At 46.3% G+C, this 20,822-nt stretch overlaps 1 protein-coding gene across 1 annotated transcript in view; it reads right to left on the bottom strand.

Annotated features, from left to right (window-relative positions):
• Positions 1 to 20,547, bottom strand: part of LOC141223153 (uncharacterized) — a 49,763-nt gene extending 29,216 nt beyond the window's left edge. Inside the window, exons 1-5 of the mRNA XM_073666779.1 lie at positions 20,456 to 20,547; positions 17,165 to 17,262; positions 17,008 to 17,086; positions 15,287 to 15,384; positions 15,046 to 15,163 (exon numbers count right to left, since the gene is read on the bottom strand). Of these exons, the coding sequence (XP_073522880.1) occupies positions 15,046 to 15,163; positions 15,287 to 15,384; positions 17,008 to 17,086; positions 17,165 to 17,262; positions 20,456 to 20,540 (478 nt within the window). The 5' untranslated portion in view covers positions 20,541 to 20,547. The remainder of the gene's footprint in view (positions 1 to 15,045; positions 15,164 to 15,286; positions 15,385 to 17,007; positions 17,087 to 17,164; positions 17,263 to 20,455) is intronic.
• Between the last annotated feature and the right edge of the window lie 275 nt (positions 20,548 to 20,822).

Below are 20,822 nucleotides of genomic sequence, written 5' to 3'. Positions count from 1 at the left end.
AACATACAGAGGAGAGATGCATACCTCTCTGGATTATTGAGTAGTGAAGCATTACCTCTCTGGATTATTGAGTAGTGAAGCATTACCTCTCTGGATTATTGAGCAGTGAAGCATTACCTCTCTGGATTATTGAGCAGTGAAGCATTACCTCTCTGGATTATTGAGCAGTGAAGCATTACCTCTCTGGATTATTGAGCAGTGAAGCATTACCTCTCTGGATTATTGAGTAGTGAAGCATTACCTCTCTGGATTATTGAGTAGTGAAGCATTACCTCTCTGGATTATTGAGTAGTGAAGCATTACCTCTCTGGATTATTGAGTAGTGAAGCATTACCTCTCTGGATTATTGAGTAGTGAAGCATTACCTCTCTGGATTATTGAGCAGTGAAGCATTACCTCTCTGGATTATTGAGCAGTGAAGCATTACCTCTCTGGATTATTGAGCAGTGAAGCATTACCTCTCTGGATTATTGAGTAGTGAAGCATTACCTCTCTGGATTATTGAGCAGTGAAGCATTACCTCTCTGGATTATTGAGTAGTGAAGCATTACCTCTCTGGATTATTGAGCAGTGAAGCATTACCTCTCTGGATTATTGAGCAGTGAAGCATTACCTCTCTGGATTATTGAGCAGTGAAGCATTACCTCTCTGGATTATTGAGTAGTGAAGCATTACCTCTCTGGATTATTGAGTAGTGAAGCATTACCTCTCTGGATTATTGAGCAGTGAAGCATTACCTCTCTGGATTATTTAGTGGTGAAGCATTACCTCTCTGGATTATTGAGTAGTGAAGCATTACCTCTCTGGATTATTGAGTAGTGAAGCATTACCTCTCTGGATTATTGAGCAGTGAAGCATTACCTCTCTGGGTTATTGAGCAGTGAAGCATTACCTCTCTGGATTATTGAGTAGTGAAGCATTACCTCTCTGGATTATTGAGTAGTGAAGCATTACCTCTCTGGATTATTGAGTAGTGAAGCATTACCTCTCTGGATTATTGAGTAGTGAAGCATTACCTCTCTGGATTATTGAGCAGTGAAGCATTACCTCTCTGGATTATTGAGTAGTGAAGCATTACCTCTCTGGATTATTGAGTAGTGAAGCATTACCTCTCTGGATTATTGAGTAGTGAAGCATTACCTCTCTGGATTATTGAGCAGTGAAGCATTACCTCTCTGGGTTATTGAGCAGTGAAGCATTACCTCTCTGGATTATTGAGTAGTGAAGCATTACCTCTCTGGATTATTGAGTAGTGAAGCATTACCTCTCTGGATTATTGAGTAGTGAAGCATTACCTCTCTGGATTATTGAGTAGTGAAGCATTACCTCTCTGCGCAGGTTCAGACCGGGGAACACACGAGCCCAAACTGTAACTCCAGAAGGCTTCTGTGGTGCACAGTCGTCTCATACGATCGCCGCCCCGGGTAGATGTAATAACTCCTTCTATACCCATAACACGTAAAGATGAGATCTGTCTATTATGTGGAGACATTAAATGTTTAGATGCCAGTCTGCAGCTTGTTGAGAGCATTCAGGCTGCGCTGACACACTGTTCCGGAATCCATTCGGGTTTCTTCTCGGTGATGGCGTCTGTGGACGCGCCTAACCGTCTGATACATCAGCACCGGTTTGTCATTATCAATGGAATGTAAGATGCACCGACATCGGCTCCGCAAAACCAGCAGAATTAGATGAAGAGACATCTGAAGATAGTAACAATACTCCGTCCAATTACATATAACCGGTGGAAGTGATAATAACATTTATATTAATTTTCAAAGAAGTTTCATTTGAGGCATCGTATAAACGTAACTCAAAGCAAGCGAAAGCCCCTCAGGTCTCTAGATGTCAGACCAGAGCCGTCACTCCATAGACCCCAGATCTTGTCACATTTACAGACAGCATCTCCTTTTAGGTATATGCCTTTAGTATAAGTTTACTAGCCCGTTACCTTTATCATTCTGATATCATGGGCTCCTCATCTGCTATCTATTTTCTTGCCATATATAACATACATGTCACGGCAATTTTGCCGTACTCCTCAATAGTCAGATCTTCAACATATCCCAGTATACATAGTAATGGGGAAAGCTCTACGTCAACTGAATAAACCCTGTTAACCATTGCTACAACACTCTTCCAGAAGGACACCAGGTTAGGACCGTTCCACATCATATGAAGCAGCTCTGCTATGGTAGTTTTGCATCTAGGACAGTGGGGACTTGAACGAAATCCGATGTTTAATAAGAATTGAGGTGTCCTGTATACCCGGTGTATCACATATATATGGGACAGTCTATGGGATTCTCTTACAGACAATTGTGGAACTCTTTCCAGTAGATCTGACCAGTGATTTTCCTCTATGGTCCCATTACACTCTCCCATTTCTCTTTTCATCGCGTCGGCTGGTTTGTCAATATAATGTTATAAAGTAATGAGATCAGTCCACGAGAACTGTGTAGATTAGCTATTCTCTGTATTATTGAGTTTCGGGGTATCCCTCCTTCCAGAACAATGCCTTCCCCCCGATACGCGTGCCTAAATTGTAAGTATCTATAGAATTCAGAGGAGGTAACTCATATTCATTGTGCAGCTGTGAGAATTCCTTAATCACATCACCTATCAGCACTTGATTGATTAAGTCTGTTTAAACCCTTGGAGCTCCAGGAGTTAAATCCCACCACTTGCTGTAGATTTGGAAGGCATGGAGTGTTCCATAATGAAGAAAATTGCGAAACACCTTCTATTCCTTGTAATTCTTTCACCGTCCCCCAAAGTTTGTGACATAACAGCATAGTCGGTATTTTGCCTCCAAGTGTCCCAAACTTATGCGCCTCCAATACCTCATAGAGTTTATCTGATTGGAAATAATGCTGTAGCAACATACGCTGAGCCCCCCTCCCCCAGGGTCGTCCCATCTCCACATACGCTGAGCCCCCCCTCCCCCAGGGTCGTCCCATCCCCACATATGCTGAGCCCCCCCTCCCCCAGGGTCGTCCCATCCCCACATCCGCTGAGCTCCTCTCCCCCAGGGTCGTCCCATCCCCACATACGCTGAGCCCCCCCTCCCCCAGGGTCGTCCCATCCCCAGATACGCTGAGCCCCCCCCCCTCCCCCAGGGTCGTCCCATCCCCACATACGCTAAGCCCCCCCCTCCCCCAGGGTCGTCCCATCCCCACATACACTGAGCCCCCCCTCCCCCAGGGTCATCCCATCCCCACATACGCTGAGCTCCCCTCCCCCAGGGTCGTCCCATCCCCACATACGCTGAGCTCCCCTCCCCCAGGGTCATCCCATCCCCACATACGCTGAGCTCCCCCTCCCCCAGGGTCGTCCCATCCCCACATACGCTGAGACCCCCCCTCCCCCCGGGTCGTCCCATCTCCACATACGCTGAGCCCCCCCTCCCCCAGGGTCATCCCATCTCCACATACGCTGAGCTCCCCCTCCCCCAGGGTCGTCCCATCCCCACATAAGCTGAGCCCCCCCCTCCCCCAGGGTCGTCCCATCCCCACATACGCTGAGCCCCCCCCTCCCCCAGGGTCGTCCCATCTCCACATACGCTGAGCCCCCCCTCCCCCAGGGTCGTCCCATCTCCACATACGCTGAGCTCCCCCTCCCCCAGGGTCGTCCCATCCCCACATACGCTGAGCCCCCCCTCCCCCAGGGTCGTCCCATCCCCACATATGCTGAGCCCCCCCTCCCCCAGGGTCGTCCCATCTCCACATACGCTGAGCTCCCCTCCCCCAGGGTCGTCCCATCTCCACATACGCTGAGCCCCCCCCTCCCCCAGGGTCGTCCCATCTCCACATACGCTGAGCCCCCCCTCCCCCAGGGTCGTCCCATCCCCGGATAGGTTGAAGCTGAGATGCCGGATAATACACCCATGGGTTAGGAACTGCAAGCCCTCCCATTGTTTAGTTTCTTTGCAATGTTTTCAGTTTAATTCTCGGAGTCTGTTTGCCCCATATTAATTTTCTAAACTCCTGACCGACTTTAAAGAAAAGCCTCTGATTTATCCATATTGGGGGGTTGTGTAGAACATACAGCAGTTGTGGCATCCGGATCAGTGTGACCAGGTTAGCACGGCCCACCACCGACAACGGTAACTTAGACCAGGCACCTCGTTTACCTCTAAATTCAATCAAGACGGGGTCAAGGTTCAACTTCTCATAATCATTTATTTTTGCCGATATATTGATGCCTAAATATTTAAACTCCGACACCAATTGTGAACCCGAGTTAATGTAGTGGGAAGCATTCTCATCTGTATTGTCCAATGGAAGTATGACTGATTTGCTCCAGTTTATCTTCAGACCGGAGTATTTTCCAAATATTTCTATCGTTTCCATTGCTATAGGAAGGGACTCAGAAGTTTTAGCCAGAAATAATAAAGTGTCATCAGCGTATAATAAAGCGACCTTCTCTTCACTGATCCCTCTACGAAACCCAACTATTCCTGGATGTTCCCTGATAACCGATGCCAGGGGTTCAATGGCCAGTGCAAAGAGCAGGGGGGACAATGGGCACCCCTGCCTCGTACCTCTACTCAGTCCAAAAGCCGGGGAGAGGTGTCCAATTACCCGTATTCTAGCCACCGGCTTACCATACAGCAATTTAACCCATGAAATAAAACTATGTGCTATACCAAACTTCTCCAACATCGCCCATAAATATTCCCACTCAACAGAATCGAACGCCTTAGCGGCGTCCAGAGAACATACAGCTCTGTCCCCATCACCATCCACCGGCAACTGAAGATTAAGAAACAATCTCCGGATATTAACAGCTGTGGATCTAGCCGGCATGAAGCCTGACTGGTCGGTATGAATTACTGTAGAAATTATTGTATTCAATCTAGACGCCAGAACCTTCGCAATGATTTTAACGTCAGTTGACAATAAAGATATGGGTCTGTATGAGTCAGGGATTAAAGGGTCTTTACCTGGCTTATGTATGACTACTATCACCGCCTCTAGCATTGAATGGGGTAGGGTTTTACCCCCTCACCGTCTCCGCAGGTAGCCAGTAAGTGGGGAAGTAGAATATCTCCAAATTTCTTATATATTTCTGTGGGAAGCCCGTCTAGTCCTGGCAATTTGTTATTAGCCATAGAGGCTACTGCCATTTGTACCTCCTCCAGCTGTAGTGGTCTGTTTAATAATTCTTGATCTTTACCGCTGAATGTCGGTCGTTTGATTTCCCTCAAGTAAGATAAGATTTGTTCTCTATTAAATTGCTGTTTGGGTGTATATAAATCTTTATAAAATTCTAGCAGAGTGTTTGAGATCTGGTCAGTCTGGTTTACTACCGCTCCTTCCCAGTCCTTCAGCACCAATAAAAGCCCTCCCCGTCTGGGCTCTTGCCATCATGGCCAATAAGTCTCCTGCCTTCTCCCCCTCCTCGATGAAGTGTGTCTGGGTGAAACATGCGTTTGTTTTTAGCTTTTTTCCTAATATGTGTGGTGTATGCTTCTTGTGCCTCTCCCCACTCCATCAGGTCCTCTTTTACATGGTTAGTACAAATTTCTCTTCTGTAGATCTAACTCTATCCTGTAAAAACTCCCCAAACTGTTTTGTCTTAGTTTTGGATCTGTTATTGGCCTGTATTAAGACTACTCGTAAGCCGCTTTCATGGCATCCCATAATGTGTTTGCGACACTCGTTTGTCGTTTTCCTTATAATAATGTTCTAAGGTCGATGTGATCCGTGTAATATCTATAATTTGAAGCCAGAAGGGATTCATGGCCGATATAGTCAGAGAATCCAGCAGCCTGGGTAACAAACAGAGAGTAGTCAGCGAGGGTGAATGATCTGATAGCGTCTGGGCAGATAGTCCACTGTTCTCACCAAGGGGGAAATATGTTCTGTGCTCAATACCAGATCAATACGCCATAATGTTTTATGTGTCTTAGAATAGCAAGAAAACTGTCTAGTGTTAGGATATGTGAGACGCCATTTGTCCACTAATGATAGTTCTGATATTATTTCTCCTAACTTAGTTATGGGGCAGTTTTTGTAGCAGTGTCTGATTTATCTCTATCCCAATATGGATGAACACCATTATTGAAATCTCCCATACAAAGGACTGGAACTCCCGGTCTCTTATTCATTAGTGAAGCCATATTTTTCACACTAATGTTGTTATATGGAGGAGGAACATAGACGGCCACAAGTAGAATTTCTTTTGTAAATATTTTTACAGTGGATCCCCACAAATCTCCATCCATCTATCTTGGAATCAATGAATTCAAAAGGGATAGTCCTATGTACTAGGATGCTGACCCCCTAGAGTATGTGGACAAGGTAGAGTGGAAGCTGTGGCCGATCCATGAGTATTTCATGCCCACAACACTGTTTTTCCCAAAGTGCGTTTGCTGCAAACACCACTGCAGGCAGGTGATCCCGGATATGCTCCATGACCACCGCTCTCTTTAAGGAGTCCCCCAGACCTCTGACCCGGGCAGCCTTAAGGATGGCACCACTGCAGGCAGATGATCCCAGATATGCTCCATGACCACAGCTCTCTTTAAGGAGTCCCCCAGATCTCTGACACGAGCAGCCTTAAGGATGGCACCACTGCAGGCAGGTGATCCCGGATATGCTCCATGACCACCGCTCTCTTTAAGGAGTCCCCCAGATCTCTGACCCGAGCAGCCTTAAGGATGGCACCACTGCAGGCAGGTGATCCCAGATATGCTCCATGACTGCCGCTCTCTTTAAGGAGTCCCCCAGACCTCTGACCCGTGCAGCCTTAAGGATGGCACCACTGCAGGCAGGTGATCCCGGATATGCTCCATGACCGCCGCTCTCTTTAAAGGAGTCCCCCAGACCTCCAACCCAAGCAGCCTTAAGGATGACACCACTGCAGGCAGATGATCCCGGATATGCTCCATGACCGCCGCTGTCTTTAAGGAGTCCCCCAGACCTCTGACCCGGGCAGCCTTAAGGATGACACCACTGCAGGCAGATGATCCCGGATATGCGCCATGACCACCGCTCTCTTTAAGGAGTCCCCCAGACCTCTGACCCGGGCAGCCATAAGGATGGCACCACTGCAGGCGGGTGATCCCGGATATGCTCCATGACCGCCGCTCTCTTTAAGGAGTCCCCCAGACCTCTGACCCGGGCAGCCTTAAGGATGGCATCACTGCAGACAGGTGATCCCGGATATGCTCCATGACCGCCGCTCTCTTTAAGGAGTCCCCCAGACCTCTGACCCATGCAGCCTTAAGGATGGCACCACTGCAGACAGGTGATCCCGGATATGCTCCATGACCGCCGCTCTCTTTAAGGAGTCCCCCAGACCTCTGACCCAGGCAGCCTTAAGGATGGCACCACTGCAGGCAGGTGATCCCGGATATGCTCCATGACCGCCGCTCTCTTTAAGGATTCCCCCAGACCTCTGACCCGGGCAGCCTTAAGGATGGCACCACTGCAGGCAGGTGATCCCGGATATGCTCCATGACCGCCGCTCTCTTTAAGGATTCCCCCAGACCTCTGACCCAGGCAGCCTTAAGGATGGCACCACTGCAGGCAGGTGATCCCGGATATGCTCCATGACCGCCGCTCTCTTTAAGGATTCCCCCAGACCTCTGACCCGGGCAGCCTTAAGGATGGCACCGCAGGCAGGTGATCCCGGATATACTCCATGACCGCTGCTCTCTTTAAGGATTCCCCCAGACCTCTGACCCGAGCAGCCTTAAGGATGGCACCACTGCAGGCAGGTGATCCCGGATATACTCCATGACCGCCGCTCTCTTTAAGGAGTCCCCCAGACCTCTGACATTCCATGTAAGGAATTTTACTTTATCAGCCATTATATATAGCTATAAGGGATTGAAAAATACAGGTGACTTGTAAGGTATCTCGCCTTTCTCTTCCCTTTTATAACCCTCTTTACAGTATTTCCACTTAGTCGGCTTGACCACTAGTATTTGCAGAAGCAAACAACAAGTTATAGAAACAAAAACCCCACAAACACATTTAAACAAGTAAATATTAATCCATCCGTTCAATCTGGATGAAGAAAGCCACCAGTCCGTCCTGTAGCCGTATACAAGGCAAGCGAATGAAGAAAGGCACCAGTCCATCCTGTAGCCGTATACAAGGCAAGCGAATGAAGAAAGCCACCAGTCTATCCTGTAGCCGTATACAAGGCAAGAGAATGAAGAAAGGCACCAGTCCATCCTGTAGCCGTATACAAGGCAAGCGAATGAAGAAAGGCACCAGTCCATCCTGTAGCCGTATACAAGGCAAGCGAATGAAGAAAGCCACCAGTCTATCCTGTAGCCGTATACAAGGCAAGCGAATGAAGAAAGCCACCAGTCCGTCCTGTAGCCGTATACAAGGCAAGCGAATGAAGAAAGGCACCAGTCCATTCTGTAGCCGTATACAAGGCAAGCGAATGAAGAAAGCCACCAGTCCATCCTGTAGCCGTATACAAGACAAGCGAATGAAGAAAGGCACCAGTCCATCCTGTAGCCGTATACAAGGCAAGCGAATGAAGAAAGGCACCAGTCCATCCTGTAGCCGTATACAAGGCAAGCGAATGAAGAAAGCCACCAGTCCATCCTGTAGCCGTATACAAGGCAAGCGAATGAAGAAAGGCACCAGTCCATCCTGCAGCCATATACAAGGCAAGCGAATGAAGAAAGGCACCAGTCCATCCTGTAGCCTTATACAAGGCAAGCGAATGAAGAAAGCCACCAGTCCATCCTGTAGCCGTATACAAGGCAAGCGAATGAAGAAAGGCACCAGTCCATCCTGTAGCCGTATACAAGGCAAGCGAATGAAGAAAGCCACCAGTCCATCCTGTAGCCGTATACAAGGCAAGAGAATGAAGAAAGTCACCAGTCCATCCTGTAGCCGTATACAAGGCAAGCGAATGAAGAAAGTCACCAGTCCATCCTGTAGCCGTATACAAGGCAAGCGAATGAAGAAAGGCACCAGTCCATCCTGTAGCCGTATACAAGGCAAGCGAATGAAGAAAGGCACCAGTCCATCCTGTAGCCGTATACAAGGCAAGCGAATGAAGAAAGGCACCAGTCCATCCTGTAGCCGTATACAAGGCAAGCGAATGAAGAAAGGCACCAGTCCATCCTGTAGCCGTATACAAGGCAAGCGAATGAAGAAAGGCACCAGTCCATCCTGTAGACGTATACAAGGCAAGCGAATGAAGAAAGCCACCAGTCCATCCTGTAGCCGTATACAAGGCAAGCGAATGAAGAAAGGCACCAGTCCATCCTGTAGACGTATACAAGGCAAGCGAATGAAGAAAGGCACCAGTCCATCCTGTAGCCGTATACAAGGCAAGCGAATGAAGAAAGCCACCAGTCCATCCTGTAGCCGTATACAAGGCAAGCGAATGAAGAAAGTCACCAGTCCATCCTGTAGCCGTATACAAGGCAAGCGAATGAAGAAAGGCACCAGTCCATCCTGTAGCCGTATACAAGGCAAGCGAATGAAGAAAGGCACCAGTCCATCCTGTAGCCGTATACAAGGCAAGCGAATGAAGAAAGTCACCAGTCCATCCTGTAGCCGTATACAAGGCAAGCGAATGAAGAAAGGCACCAGTCCATCCTGTAGCCGTATACAAGGCAAGCGAATGAAGAAAGCCACCAGTCCATCCTGTAGCCGTATACAAGGCAAGCGAATGAAGAAAGCCACCAGTCCATCCTGTAGCCGTATACAAGGCAAGCGAATGAAGAAAGCCACCAGTCCATCCTGTAGCCGTATACAAGGCAAGCGAATGAAGAAAGTCATCAGTCCATCCTGTAGCCGTATACAAGGCAAGCGAATGAAGAAAGGCACCAGTCCATCCTGTAGCCGTATAAAAGGCAAGCGAATGAAGAAAGCCACCAGTCCATCCTGTAGCCGTATACAAGGCAAGCGAATGAAGAAAGGCACCAGTCCATCCTGTAGCCGTATACAAGGCAAGCGAATGAAGAAAGGCACCAGTCTATCCTGTAGTCGTATACAAGGCAAGCAAATGAAGAAAGGCACCAGTCCATCCTGTAGCCGTATACAAGGCAAGCGAATGAAGAAAGCCACCAGTCCATCCTGTAGCCGTATACAAGGCAAGCGAATGAAGAAAGCCACCAGTCCATCCTGTAGCCGTATACAAGGCAAGAGAATGAAGAAAGGCACCAGTCCATCCTGTAGCCGTATACAAGGCAAGCGAATGAAGAAAGCCACCAGTCCATCCTGTAGCCGTATACAAGGCAAGCGAATGAAGAAAGTCACCAGTCCATCCTGTAGCCGTATACAAGGCAAGCGAATTAAGAAAGTCACCAGTCCATCCTGTAGCCGTATTCAAGGCAAGCGAATGAAGGAAGTCACCAGTCCATCCTGTAGCCGTATACAAGGCAAGCGAATGAAGAAAGTCACCAGTCCATCCTGTAGCCGTATACAAGGCAAGCGAATGAAGAAAGGCACCAGTCCATCCTGTAGCCGTATACAAGGCAAGCGAATGAAGAAAGCCACCAGTCCATCCTGTAGCCGTATACAAGACAAGCGAATGAAGAAAGTCACCAGTCCATCCTGTAGCCGTATACAAGGCAAGCGAATGAAGAAAGCCACCAGTCCATCCTGTAGCCGTATAAAAGGCAAGCGAATGAAGAAAGTCACCAGTCCATCCTGTAGCCGTATACAAGGCAAGCAAATGAAGAAAGTCACCAGTCCATCCTGTAGCCGTATACAAGGCAAGCGAATGAAGAAAGGCACCAGTCCATCCTGTAGCCGTATACAAGGCAAGCGAATGAAGAAAGCCACCAGTCCATCCTGTAGCCGTATACAAGGCAAGCGAATGAAGAGAGGCACCAGTCCATCCTGCAGCCGTATACAAGGCAAGCGAATGAAGAAAGCCACCAGTCCATCCTGTAGCCGTATACAAGGCAAGCGAATGAAGAAAGGCACCAGTCCATCCTGTAGCCGTATACAAGGCAAGCGAATGAAGAAAGGCACCAGTCCATCCTGTAGCCGTATACAAGGCAAGCGAATGAAGAAAGGCACCAGTCCATCCTGTAGCCGTATTCAAGGCAAGCGAACAATCAACCTAAAACGAAAAGGGTTAAACACTTCCTGGGGGCCTGCAATATTCAGATATAGCTCAGGATAGTTGTGTCCACTGGGTGATGGGCTAGGCAGTAAAGGATATGACCCCAACAGTCAATCGGGAAACTCTGATCGTATATATCTTTAATTATCCAGGTTCAAAGTTACTGATTTTGATGGTTCCTCGGCTCATTCAGATCAATCCAGCGGAGTGCGTCTTTCAGATGTTCAAAAAAGAAAGTCTCTCCCAGAGCCGCCGCTCTAAGTTTCGCAGGGTAAATCATGGAGTATGAGGTTTGCAGACTACGCAGAGTTCAGTTTACATCAAGAAACTGCGCCCTACGTTTTGAAACTTCAATGGAGTAATCCGGAAAAAAGAAATTCTTTGGCCGTTAATAGAGATGTCCCCTTTATCACGGGCGGCCTTAAGGGTGGCATCTCTGTCTTTGTAGTGCAGCAGGTTTATTAATACTGGACGTGGAGGGGACCCTGGTGACAGTGGCCGGGTTGGCACCCTGTGCGCCCTTTCCACAGCAAAGAAGGCAGACAGGCAATCAGCCCCAAACAACGTAACCATGTCTCAAAGTACTCATTCAGATTATTGCTCACAATTTTTTCAGGGACACCCATCACTCTTATATTATTTTGCAGGAGTCTGTTCTCCAAATCATCAGTTTTAGGTAATAGGGTCATGATCGGCTGTCCATGTCTGTGGCTGTCCTGTGATATCTGAGACTGTTTATCCTCCAGATCACTGGTTCTGCCCTCTGCTGCTGTAGTGCGGTCGTTAACCTTTTGTAGCCCTTGCCTCATAAAACAAAGTTCCTCTTTAATCTCTCCCATCTGACTGTTAAGTGAGGCTAAAGCAGCTTCATACTGTGTTACAGCCACAAACACATCCTTTATCGTGGGCTCATTAATGTTCTGATCTGTATTATGGTGGGAAGCAGTGATTTCTGGCTGAGGCTGCGGGCACGGGAACTTGCAGAGACCTTATCAGCAGTGTTATTGAATTCCTCTGAGAGCACAGAGAAAGGATTAGACACCTCAATGATTTGTGTCTGTGCCTCATTGTCAGTGCAGGTTCCTGTGTCTGAAGCTCTAACACATCCAGCCAGCCTCAGTGCTGTGCCTGCAGCCACTGACGTCCCTGTTCTGTTACCTGCTGCAGAGGAGCCTGCGCCATCTTGGGTGCCTCCATTCCCTCCTGCTCCCCGTCGTCTCGCTGCTGCTCCTCTGGCCATGATCGCTCCTCCTATGCACACCGGTAAGTGCTATGACATGTATAAAAGGGGTAATACCGCTTTTTATTACGTTAGGGGACCAATGGATCCTCCGGCAGGCTAGTTATCCCAGGGGCTCTCCTAGCACACTTCCACTCACATGTCCGGCCACGCCCCATGGATGTAATTTTTACACATGGACTAATTAAACGCATGTTTTTACTTGGAGCTGGATACCGCATCTTCTTTGGCTATTCATCACGCTTTGATCAGAACCTTCTCCCGAGCTCCAATCATGAACCACACAGGTGAGCTGGATTTACTTTATCTCTTATCAGTAATCATGTCCACAGTATGTCTACCAGCATGATAGGAAACCTTAGAAGACTGCAATAGCACTGAAGACACATTAACCACTTAAGGACCGAGCCACTTTGTATGTTAATGACCCGGCCTCATTTTACAATTCTGACCGGCGTCACTTTATGTGGTAATAACTCTGGAGCTTCCGCACATCCCAATGATTCTGAGAATGTTTTTCGTGACACATTGCACTTCATGTTAGTGGTAAATTTTGGTCGTTATTATTTGCATTTATTTATGAAAATATCAAAAATTTGCCCAAAAAAAAAATTGAGAATTTTGCAATTTTCCAACATTTAATTTTTATGCCCTTAAACCAGATATTTATTATCTATTTTTGGTGGTAAAACTAACATTTACTACATGTCTACTTTACATCAGAGTCATTTTTAAAACAAATATAGTTTTTGTTACGAAATTAGAGGGTTAGAAATTTATCAGCAGTTTCTCATTTTAACAAGAAAATTTACAAAACCTATTTTTTAGGGACCACATCATGTTTGACTTTGAGGGACCTATGTGACAGAAAATACCCAAAAGTGACACGATTTGAGAAACTGCACCAATCAAAATTGCTCAAAACCACATTCAATAACTTTATTAACCCTTTAGGTGCTTTACAGGGATGAAAGCAATGTGGAAGAGAAAAATGAAAATTAATTTTTTTCCCACAAAAATTGTTTCTTTAGCCCCAAATTTTGCATTTTTACAAGAATGAAAGGAGAAAATGCATCATACAATTTGATGTGCACTTTCTCCTGAGTACGCCGATACCCCATATGTGGGGGAAAACCTACGGTTTGGGTGCATGGCAGGGCTCAGAAGGGAAGGAGCGCCATTTGACTTTTGGAGTGCAAAATCGTCTAAATAGATAGCGGACGCCATGTCACATTTGCAGAGCCCCTGATGTGCCTAAACAGTGGAAACCCCCCACAACTGACCCCATTTTGGAAACTACAACGCTCAAGGAATTTATCTAAAGGTATGGTGAACATTTTAAAACCACAGGTGTTTCACAAAATTTTAAGAAATTGGACTGTGAAAATTAAAAATTATGTTTTTTCTCCAAAAATGTTGTTTTAGCCACAAATTTTTCATTTTCACAAAGAAATCATCCAGGGGTGCAGTGATCATATTGACTCTATATGTGTTTCACAAAATGTTATACCATTGAACGGTGAAGAACAAAAATGACATATTTACCACTAAAATGTTTTAGCCCCAGATTTTACATTTTCACAAGGGAAAATGGGCAAACATGACCACATAATTTGTTACACAATTTCTGCTGAACGGGGCAATACCCCATATGTGGCTGTACTGTACTGCTTAGCCACATGGCGAGACTCGGGAGGGAAGGAGCAATATTTGACTCTTTGAGAACAAATTTTCATAGAATAATTTGCAGACTCCATATACAGAGCCCCTAAGTGGCAGAAGAGCAGTATCCCCCCTCAAGTGACCCTATTTTGGAAATTATACCCCTTTAAGAATTTATCTACAATTGTAGTGATGAATTTGACTCCATGACTGTTTTCCAGAAACGAGCAGCAATGGATGTTGCTGAGTGAAAATGCAAATATGCCATTGTAGTGACTGGTACATTGTAGTGACTGGTACATTGTAGTGCCCAGTACTTTGTAGCGCCCAGTACTTTGTAGTTCCCATTACATTATGCCCGGCTCGTGTTTCTGGAGTCACGCACCCTGTAAATTATGTTGGCTCTTCTATCTACATTCATGACAAACATGTGGACGCTAACTGCGGTCTAGACACACTGTGGGGCCCAGGAGTAGGGGAGTATTTGGATTTGGGAGCGAAGATTTTGCTGGATTTCTTTTAGTGGGAGCCACATCACTTTTCCAGAGCCTTTGTTCTACCAGTAATGTGGACGCCCCCTACATTACTGTTTACAGATGATGAACCTGAGTAGGGACTTGTTTTTTGTGGGTTGAGTAGAAGCTTTTATTGGTGGCATTTTGGATCACATTTATCCTGTGCTCTACGCTGAGCACTTACATCAGGGTTTCAATCTATATCTACAAAATACGTGTTTCAGATGACACCCCCGAGGGATACATTCATATAATGAGGCAGCAGAGTTGCTCTGGACTCTGTGTTGGCTCTGATCAGCGTTGTCCTATTTTTCAAAAGTGCACAAAGCTGTGGCGGATCGTGCTTTTATGCACGCTTAAAAAGACGGACACCGACGGATCACAGGTCAGACGGCGTTCACAATGTCTCCATCTGCCTCATTATAGGGAATCTGTCTCGGAAGTTCTGTCTCAATAACAAGCTGAATCATTTACATGGCAGCATGAGACTTGTGTAAGAACAATATGGAAGTAAAGGATGGAAGTAATATTAAAGCCAGTAATTATTATACACTGGACATTATTACACACCTGTGGAAACATCTACAGGAATCTCCTCCTTCCCGTCACTCACACACGGCTGATCCCTCCTCGTCATCGCTTCTTCTTCTGTCTCGTCCTTCACTTTATTCTTAGTCGGATCTTCCTCCTGATATATCAGATGTAACAATCAGCGCAATACAAGAAACCACCAAAATCTGTGACATCTATGACCTCGATCAGAAATGTCCCCCCCATATACAGATCCGGTACAGGGCTCAGCACCGTCTACCTGATGACTCTCCGGGATGTTGTGATTCTCCTCTGGACAGTCCTGGGGATACAGAGGACGGGGACATCTCTCTGGTGGATTTCTTTCCATGAGTCCATCTGTAGGAAACACAAAGTGACGTAATACAGTGACATGTAAAAGTTTGTGCACCCCTGGTCAAAATTCCTGTTATTGTGCACAGTGAAGCAAGCTGAAGATGAAATGATCTCTAAAAGGCCTAAAGTTAAAGATGAGATTTCCTTTGTATTTTAGGCAAATAAATAATGCAAAAGTTTAGACACCCTGCATGGTTAGTACCTAGTAGCACCCCCTTTTGCAAGTATCACAGCTTGTAAACCCTTTTTTGGCCAAATTCTTATTTGAGGGATTTTCATCCTTTCTTCCTTTGAGAATTTTTCCAGTTCTGTGAGATTCCTGGGTCGTCTTGCATCTCCTCTGCTATTTTGCAGTCTATCCACAGATTTTCAAGATGTTCAGATCAGGGGACTGTGAGGGCCATTGTAAAACCTTCAGCTTGCGCCTTTTCAGGTCTTCTATTGTGGATTTTGACGTGTATTTAGCATCATTATCCATTTGCCATCCTCTTTTCACCTTCAGCTTTTTTACAGATGGTGTTATGTTTGCATCAAGAATTTGTTGAAATTTCATTGAATCCATTCTTCCCTCTACCTGTGAAATGTTCCCAGTGCCACTGACTGCAACAGAACCCCAAAGCAGGATTGATCCACCCCCATGCTTAATAATTGGCGAGATGTTCTTTTCCTAAAATTCTGTGCCCTTTTTTCTCCACACATACCTTTGAACATTTTCTATTTTACCCTCATCAGTCCACAGAACTTGCTTCCATAATGCATCAGGCTTGTTTAGATGTTCTTTTGTACTTCTGACACTGAATTTTATGATGAGAATGCAGGAGAGGTTTTCTTCTGATGACTCTTCCATGAAGGCCATATTTGTGCAGGTGTCTCTGCACAGTAGAACAATGTACCTCAACTCCGGAGTCTGCTAAATCTTTCTGAAGGTCTTTTGCAGTCAGCTGGGTGTTCTGATTTGCCTCTCTAGCAATCGTACGAGCAGCTCTCACTGAAATTTTGCTTGGTCTTCCAGACCTTATATTGACCTCCACTGTGCCTGGTAACTGCCATTTCTAAATTACATTTCTGAGGAAAGGGCAACTTGAAAACGCTTTGCTATCTTCTTATAGCCTTCTCCTGCTTTGTGGCCTCCACCATTTTCTGAGTACTTGGCAGCTGCTTAGAAGAACCCATGGCTGCTGTTTTTGGCACAATGTTAGAGGAGGCTGAGTTTTTATAAAGCTAAGAAATTTGCATCACCTGGTCTTTACTATCGACGATAGTGAACGAGCCATAACCCTAACAGGCTAATTAAGGTCTGAGACCTTGGTTGAAGTCATCTGAGCACACAAATCTCCAAGGGCACCCAAACTTTTACATCAGCCCATTTTCCTTTTAGTAGTTTTTAAACTGTAAAAAATGACAATATTTCTTATTTTTTCCTAAAATACAAAGGAAATGTGTCATCTTTAACTTTAGGCCATTTAGATCATTTCATCTTCAACTTGCTTAACTGTTCACAATAAGTCATTTTGACCAGGGGTGACCGAACTTTTACATGACACTGCAGATTGTGTCATGTGATGATGAGATGATGGGAGTAGTAGTAGATGACCACAGAACAGACATGATAGTCTCCCTCCTCACCCTGCTGATCGGCCCATATTGCGGTCACCTTTTGTGCTCCATGTATAACCTCAACCTTAATATCAATCAGATCTTCACCCTAAAAAGAAAAATGTAAGATGAGCTCAGGTCCCATCACTTCATGGTCAGATGTTGTGGGGACTTCAGTGTCATCTACCTGATGATCCTCCGGGATGCTGTGATTCTCCTCTGGACAGTCCTGGGGATACAGAGGACGGGGACATCTCTCTGGTGGATTTCTCCTCCTGGATCCATCTGTGGAGACACAGAGACTGAATACATGACCTGCCGTGTATCAGTCTATATATGAGACTCGTCTCTCAGAACTGGTAATTCTATGTTTATGTATCAGGGAATAAATTACATTGTTGTGGTCCTCACCACCGGTACCAAGGACCCAGCACATTGTGGGCCTCAAGTATAAAGTGAGGCCAAAGCCTAATGCTCTGCACTCGGAGAATGAGGACCCTGAGGAGAGGGACAGAGAAGATCAGGGCTGTGGAGTTGGAGCCCATTTTGCTGGAGTCGATATAAAATGGACAGAGTGACTCCTAAAATATATAATAAATTGGATTTAGTAATTCAATGCAGTTTGTGGGAAATATTTTTTCATAAGAATTTGGGAAAGTTATGAAATGTCCTACAAATGTCTGTCCTATTCCTGATCTAAGGGTCTAGACTTTTAGCTGAGATTAATCTGTGCTACAGTAAATTTATCACTTAAACATGAGCCATGTATGAGGGAGTCGGAGTCGGTGTCATGGAAAGTGAGGAGTCGGAGGTTTGGCTTACCGACTCCACAGCCCTGGAGAAGACCCTCGTCAGTCAGATGAAGGAGCCGTACTAAGAAACACAACTTCTCCAAGATTCATCTCCACCAGGGATGGAACCACAGAGGAGCTGGAGAAAGCTCCACATTTCCATCCATCGGGTCCTTTCCTAATTCGCCATTATGGAGATTGGGGGACGGATGGTGACCATTTACCAGTGATTGTATTTTGAGAGATCATGATGTCACTATGTGGATGTGGTCTCCCTCCTGGACAAGATCCTCTGGGATCACTCAGAGGAGAGAACCTGACATCCTCCTATTAAAAGATGAGTTACTGCGTTTTTATTCTTTTTTAAATAGAGATAAATCTCAACATCCGCCTCGGTATAAACACTAAAATAGGCAGCAAGTGCAGCGTTTGTCTCTAAAGGAGGAAAAAAAGGCACATGTACGACTAACGTACGAAGTCACAGAACCCGGAAGGACGGTGTTGTGGGGAGCACCCAGTACGCAGCGGTTAGTGCCTATCAATGTGTAGAAAGGACAACTAGAGAGCAGGCACCGGGGTCATGGGCGCTTACTGATGCACACGGGGAGCCAAGGAGAGATTGTCTGGTCCGATTCCACAGAAAAGCTCCATAATACATATTCTTCTGAACAAACATCCCTTTAAGGGAGACTTACACTTATTATTACCACCCTTGTGCTGCCTGATGTTCCTGCAGGGCCAACACCTGCGTCATCATCCCACTTATATCGTTCTGATCAGACCCCATGAAGAGGAAGAGCAGACCACCTGACATTTTGCTATCGTTGAGTCCTTGAGGCGAGAACACCCCATCCCGCGCATTCTGATGTCATGTGATAACGCTCTTTAACCCCTTGCTGATATCTGGTGTTCATGCATGGAGCATGCCAGGTGCACGTATGTGGAGCGAGCTCCAATTGCTGCCATTTAACCACTTCACTGCTGCTGACAGCCTGACAGTGCCATTTAAAGGGAACCTGTTATGTAAAACAATGCTATTAACCTGCAGACATCAGGCTAATCTACAGGTTAACAAAGGTTTGCCATGACTACCAGCAGCCTACAGAAGACCCCCGTCTCTGCCTCCTTGGTTTTCCTATGAAGCCCGGTATGAATAGGATCTTAGGTTGAAATCGACATTATTTTTGCTTTGTCTCCCAAAATGAGAAGAAAAATATTGTTTTTTATAAACAAACATATTTGGCATTTTCACTTCAGGATTTATCCCACACGGTAAACGCCATAAGGCAAAAAACATCAAAACCTCAAAAACACCTCCCCAAAACTGCAATGAAAATAGATCAAAAAGTCACAGATACCCCTAAAATGGTACCAATAAAAAGGTCAGCGGCCATTCAAGAAGAGAAGCCCTCACACAACTCCGATAACGGAAGATAAAGTGATGGGTGTCAGGAACAGTTCTGAATATTTAACCCATAAAATATATTCTAAAAAAAAAAATGGAAGTTTGGAATCTCCGTAACTGTAATGACCTGGAAATTCACAGCGAGGTCACAAAACCCAAAACATAAATGTGGAATAGCGTTTTGTTGTTTTTAATTAACCTCATCTGGAATTGTTCCTGTTTTTCGGCACATTATATGGTAAAATGCACAATTTGTCATGTAAAAAACAGAAGAGCTCAAACATCTGTGGATGGAAAAATATAAATATTATGGCCTATAGAAGAAGGGGAGGGGAAAAAATGGAAATTTGCCCCATCGGGACGGGGTTGAAACGTTGATATTGACTCCTAGGATTGCTGCCTCCTGTAGGTGGCGCTAGAGACCCCGTTCTCTGCATATCTTATTTCCCATGGGGCATTGCATGGCCTATAACTCTCTGTACTCAGAATCGCCGCTCTCCTCCAGGAGACACATTACCCCCTATAGAGAGGAGTGCGCGGTGGTCCGACCTTCTCCTCCAGTGCGGAAAGTTCTGAGCTTCTCCGCCTGCAGAGCGAGTGGTGAATAGACGCGGGGGCCGGAGAACTGCTGGAGCCTCCATGTCCGGCTCTGGGGGGTGATCGGCTCCACCACGCTCCATCTTTATCTCAGGACTCGTGTTTCGGGGTCTGAGGGACGGTCCGGTGCTGATATTTATCCAGGACTTTGTGCTCAGTACGGAGAAAGTGATTTGTCACAAAGAAGAAGAATGAACGGAGGAGACCAAGGAAGGTCACACAAGTGTCAGCCAAGAGGGAGGAGCCGGACGCCCGACCACGACTGATGACGACATTGAGCCTGCACCGATTCTGAGGGACGGACGAGCGACAGCGGATTAGGGGGAAAATCATCAGTAAATTAACCCCGACTCTGCTGAGTAACAATCCACGACAGACTCAGGTACCGAAAGATCTCACAGGAGAGAAAGGACAGAAGCGCTGGGACATCTGCAGACAAAATGTGACCGATGCTCTAAGGAAGGTGAAAGATTCTGAAAGAAGCCGCCGAGGACGAAGACTCAAGACTGATGAAGACGACAGCAGAGAAACCGCGACTCACAGATCAGAAGAGAAGAATCAGGGAATGAAAGCTGTGAGAAAATGTAGAGAAAACCAGAGCAAGTCTGGAGAAAAATCATCTATTATAGGACGAGGCCGAGAGACGTCATCACATCCACCGGAGCCAACAAGAGTCTCCTCTCACCTGGTGATGTCAGAGGCCGGAGCTCCTCCATCATCACCTCCTGGTACCGATCCTGGTGTCCTTCTAGATACTCCCACTCCTCCATGGAGAGATAGACAGCGACGTCCTGACACCTTATAGGAACCTGACAACAACGACACCGCCATCACCCAGAATCCTCCAGTGCTGCCCTGTATAATGTCCCAGCAGTCAGCTCTCCGGTCACCACCCAGAATCCTCCAGTGCTGTCCTGTATAATGTCCCAGCAGCCACCTCTCCGCTCATCACCCAGAATCCTCCAGTGCTGTCCTGTATAATGTCCCAGCAGTCACCTCTCCGCTCATCACCCAGAATCCTCCAGTGCTGTCCTGTATAATGTCCCAGCAGT

This window comes from Phyllobates terribilis, unplaced genomic scaffold (assembly GCF_046119375.1).
Source record: "Phyllobates terribilis strain yellow unplaced genomic scaffold, ASM4611937v1 Scaffold_370__1_contigs__length_1879735, whole genome shotgun sequence".
NCBI lineage: Eukaryota > Metazoa > Chordata > Amphibia > Anura > Dendrobatidae > Phyllobates > Phyllobates terribilis.
This window is presented reverse-complemented; position numbering and strand designations above follow the sequence as displayed.